At 60.4% G+C, this 4,650-nt stretch overlaps 1 protein-coding gene across 3 annotated transcripts in view; it reads left to right on the forward strand.

The window, feature by feature from the left end:
- The window catches only part of TFEB (transcription factor EB), a 46,309-nt gene extending 42,228 nt beyond the window's left edge, over positions 1-4,081 (forward strand). For all 3 annotated transcript variants that reach the window (XM_014533010.1, XM_005885807.2, XM_014533009.1), the window contains exons 5-9: positions 488-608; positions 701-757; positions 1,161-1,236; positions 1,827-1,974; positions 2,974-4,081. In XM_014533010.1, coding sequence (XP_014388496.1) covers positions 488-608; positions 701-757; positions 1,161-1,236; positions 1,827-1,974; positions 2,974-3,462 — 891 coding nt within the window. In that variant the 3' untranslated portion in view covers positions 3,463-4,081. The remainder of the gene's footprint in view (positions 1-487; positions 609-700; positions 758-1,160; positions 1,237-1,826; positions 1,975-2,973) is intronic.
- Positions 4,082-4,650: the final 569 nt, after the last annotated feature.

Here is a 4,650-nt window from a genome sequence, read left to right on the forward strand (position 1 = left end):
GTCTTTGCAAGTTGAGCCCAGCACGCCGGGATCCAGCTTCACCCCCTGCCCGGCCCTGGGTCACTGCACTCCTGCAGGCAGCCCCCACCCGCCCCTGTAGGACCCTCCTCTCAGTTCTGCTCAGGACTCCAGTTCCACGCCCTCTGGACGCCTTCCAGAAACTGCAGAGTAGATTAGGTGCCCCGCCCAGGACCTCCTAAAGCCTGAGGGGCAGAGCCTCTCCCAAACTGGTACCTGGCTGTTCACTGCCTCCTCGAGGCTCCACTTGGAGGCTGAACTCTTGGGGCCTGTGGCTTGTTCAGCCCTGGACTCTGCAGACTCTCAGGTGGAATCGCCGGCTGGAGAGGCCCCGAGTGAATTCCGACCCCGCTGGTGCTGGCAGCAGGCCCCTTAGAGCTGAAACTGGCCTGGAGCGATGGGCCCTAGTGAGGACCCCTCATGGAGAGGGGGCTGCTCACTGGGCCCCCCTCTCCACCTCATCCCACAGCTGCCGCTGTCCAGCAGCCACCTGAATGTGTACAGTGGTGACCCTCAGGTCACAGCCTCCCTGGTGGGTGTCACCAGCAGCTCCTGCCCAGCTGACCTGACCCAGAAGCGTGAGCTTACAGGTACCTCCTCCCTGCCTCCCTATGTCCTGGCCTCCACCTCTCCCTCCTCTCCCTCCCTCCCAGCTCCTCCCTGCTTCTCTCCTGGCCTCCAGATGCTGAGAGCCGGGCCCTGGCCAAGGAGCGGCAGAAGAAGGACAATCACAACCTAAGTGAGTCCTCCCCACCAGCCCCCTCCCCTGCCTCCCTCTCCTCCCCAAGGCCTTTGGTGGGACTGGGCCAACTGAGACTGCCTGGCTCTGGAAGGGGCGCGAGAGGGGCTCCCGGGGAGAGATATTCCTGAAATCCCAGCACCTCAGAGTGAATGAGTTTACAGATTGTTTTCTTTTGGGCGTGGAACCTGGGGACTGCTGGGCAGTGGGGGTGTCCTGCTGGCAGCCCTCCCTCGCAGAGCCCCTTGATGCCTGGCTGCGCCCATCCCCCCATCCCGTAGAGATCCCCCTCCTTGGGACGCCCATTACTTCCCAGAAGGCTAAGGCACCCTCCCTCGGTGGGCCCTTCTCCCAGGTGGGGTTCATGCCTCTGATGGCTCCCTCCTGCATGTGTTCCCTTTAGTTGAAAGGAGACGGAGGTTCAACATTAACGACCGCATCAAGGAGTTGGGAATGCTGATCCCCAAGGCCAACGACCTGTGAGCGGGTTTCTGGGGGAAGGATAGGGGCTGGGACAAACAGCCCCATGCTGGTTGCCAGGGGGAAGGGCGGGAAGAGAATCCCTTGATTGCTGCCTTCTAAGAGCTTATCAGCTGTTTGGGAAAAGGTCCCTCCTTCACTCCAATCGGGAAACTCCAGGCAGATGAGCAGCTGTTCTGGAGTGAGGCTGGGCCAGGGGGGCTTCCTGGAGGAGGAACATGTGGGAAAGTTCGTTGAGGACATTGGACTGGTGCAGAGGGGGCTGGGGTAGGAGCACGAGGGTCAAGGACGGGTATGGGTTTGGGTGGCAGAAATGGAAGGCCTGGGGAAGGAGGCTGTTCTGAATCGCTGGGTTCTACGGGATTAGGGAGGTGGGTGTGGCAATGAAGTCCCTGGGAGGCCTGCTCCCTGTGTAGGGAGATCAGCCTCAGCCACAGGTAGGGGTTGGCTGGGTCTGGGGTTCCTGGGCAAAGCTGGGACAGGTGGCATCGGCTTCTGAAACCAAAGCAGGGTTTCTGTTCCACCCGCGGAGTGCATGGCAAATCCTTGGCCGCCCTGAGCACACACCTCTGCTTCTGCTGCCCTGCAGGGACGTGCGCTGGAACAAGGGCACCATCCTCAAGGCCTCTGTTGATTACATCCGGAGGATGCAGAAGGACCTGCAGAAGTCCCGGGAGCTTGAGAACCACTCTCGGCGCCTAGAGATGACCAATAAGCAGCTATGGCTGCGAATCCAGGTCTGGCCCCTGCACTTGGACCTCTTGGGAAGCTCTGACTCCTGACCCCTGGCCTGGCTCTTGACCTCAGGGGCAGTGTTTACTGAAGTCATGGGAATGATGCCATGAGAAGGGAAGATGTATTAGTCAGGATGTTATGGTTTGGTAACAAACATTCTCAGCAACTTTAAGCAGCAAATATCAGCTGGAGGTCCTGTTCTGTGAGACCTTCATTCTGGGACCCAGGGCCATGGACAGGTACATCTAAAGCTGGCTCTTAAAGCCATAGTTACTCTTCAGGTGGCACTCGTCACAGTTTCGCTTACAGTTAATTGATCAATACAAGTGCATGTCCACACCTAACCTCAAGGGGGCAGGAAAGAGCAAACCTACCATGTGTGGAAGGCAGAGAGTTGAAACCATTTGGTGTTAGTGCTAAGGATCACCATAGAGGCCAACGAAAGAAGCAAGGCTTGGGAGTCACCTGGAGCCACGGGGTCTAGTCTAGTCCTGGCTAGAGGACCTCTGTCCTCTTTGGACCTGAGGCTGGTCATCTATATAAAGGGCAATCGGACTGAAGCTTTTAAACTTTACTGTTTCTATATTTTTTCTATTTCTCACAGTAGATAACTGTAATTTGCATGACAATACAGCACACATAGCCACACTCAAAGTGAAAGATCAAAGTGTCATCAAAGAGCCCTCTCCTTAATAGATGCAATGCATTCTGGTAATTTCTAGTCTAGTCTAGTCTAGGCAAGTCTATTTCAATTAAGGAAAATAGAGGGAGAGCTGGTCAAGACTCACTAAGTTGTTTCAGAACCCACTAATGAGTTGTGACTTAGAGTTTGAAAAAGCCCAGGTCTAGACTCTAGACTAGAGCTGCCCTGTGCTGAGACAATTTATGGTCTTGGAGGCCACGGGAGAGGGGCAAGGGCTGGGGCAAGGGCTGGGGCAGGGGTTGGGGCAGCTGGTGTCCGTGGGTGTGTGCCCTTAGCCCTCTGTCTGCCCACAACACAGGAGCTGGAGATGCAGGCTCGAGTGCACGGCCTCCCCACCACCTCCCCGTCCGGCATGAACATGGCCGAGCTGGCCCAGCAGGTGGTAAAGCAGGAGCTGCCTAGCGAGGAGGGCCCGGGGGAGGCCCTGCTGATGGGGGCCGAGCTCCCTGACCCGGAGTCACTGCCGGCTCTGCCACCCCAGGCCCCGCTGCCCCCGCAGGCCCAGCCACCCCAGCCACCGTCCCCATTCCACCATCTGGACTTAAGCCACAGCCTGAGCTTCGGGAGTGGGGGCGACGAAGGGCCCCCCGGCTACCCTGAGCCGATGGGGCAAGAGCCCGGCTCCCTGTTCCCCAACCTGTCCAAGAAGGACCTGGACCTCATGCTCCTGGACAACTCCCTGCTGCCGCTGGCCTCCGACCCCCTCTTCTCCACCATGTCCCCCGAGGCCTCCAAGGCCAGCAGCCGCAGGAGCAGCTTCAGCATGGAAGAGGGCGATGTGCTGTGACCCTGGGACGGGCAGGCCTGGGGGCTGCGAGGGCAGGGCCGCCTCCCTCCCCCCTTCAGGCTGCACTTGTGTGTGAAGTAGCCACCTGCCCTGCCTCACTCCTCCCTTCGGCCCCTTGTTTGGACTTAGTGCCCGCTTGGCAGCCTGTGGGGTCGGGAGAAGCCCCGACCCGGCTCAGTACTCCCGGGGGCAGCCCTCTGATGGGCTGGGCAGGAGGAGGTCGTGAACCTGGCCCCAGGGGGTGTGCTGGAGGTGAGAGGAGGCCCTGGAGGGTCCTGTCTTCTGAGCCCGAGCTCCCACCCCACCAGTGAAGGACTCATTGGAGCAGGGGGTTCAGCAAGTTCCTTCTCTGAAGCGGTGACTGGTCCAGGGGGAGCCCCAGCCTGCTTTTCTGGGACTCAGATGGCAACAAGCCCGTCCTCCAGCCTGGCCGCCCCCCTCACACAGGTGGGGCGCCCCCAGCCCCCCTTTGGTGCTAACAGCTCTCCGCCAGGCGGTGTGAGGGCGGGGGTGGCCGGCAGAGGGTGCCGGGTTCAGGCTAGTGTGGGGTCTCTGCTGGAAGAGCAGCTCCCCTCCAGTCTCCCCACTTTGTGCCTTTAGTAAACACTGTGCTTTGTAACCGCTCGTCCTGTCTCATTGGAGTGGGTCTGGGCCTGAGGAGAACGGGAGGATTCAACCCAGGGGGCTCCTTTCTGGGCACCCAGTGCGGGTGAGGGCAGGGGGATACAGAGAGGAGGGGACAGGACTGCCCCCTGGTCCCCCAGCTCCCCAGCCCTGCCCAGGGAAAGCTAGCCTTCCTCCGGCCTGGCGCTGACGGGAGTCCCTCCTCGCGGCCACGAGGTGGCGCTGCAGCCACGCCAGCCTCACCAGAGCCGCTTGGCAGGGGGACGTGGGGGACTAGGTTGAGTCTACTGTTCCTAGCAGCTGTTTGGACACCCTTGGCCCAGGCTCCCCCGACCGGGGTAGGGGGCGCGTGTCTCCTGTTCCCCACCCCCACTCGTGGTGGCGACCTCTCGGATTCTTCCCCTCCCTGATGGGCTCGGCCTGGCTTGAGAAGCAGGCAGGCCAGCCCCTCTGCTCCCTGACTTAGTGTCTCTAGCAGCACCAGCTCCCTAGTAAGGAGGGCGGTGTCCTCTGGGTTTGGGGAACCAGGACCCACGTGAACTGGTTTGGAAGGAGCCAGGCACG

The sequence above is a fragment of the Myotis brandtii genome, unplaced genomic scaffold (genome assembly GCF_000412655.1).
Source record: "Myotis brandtii unplaced genomic scaffold, ASM41265v1 scaffold929, whole genome shotgun sequence".
Lineage (NCBI taxonomy): Eukaryota > Metazoa > Chordata > Mammalia > Chiroptera > Vespertilionidae > Myotis > Myotis brandtii.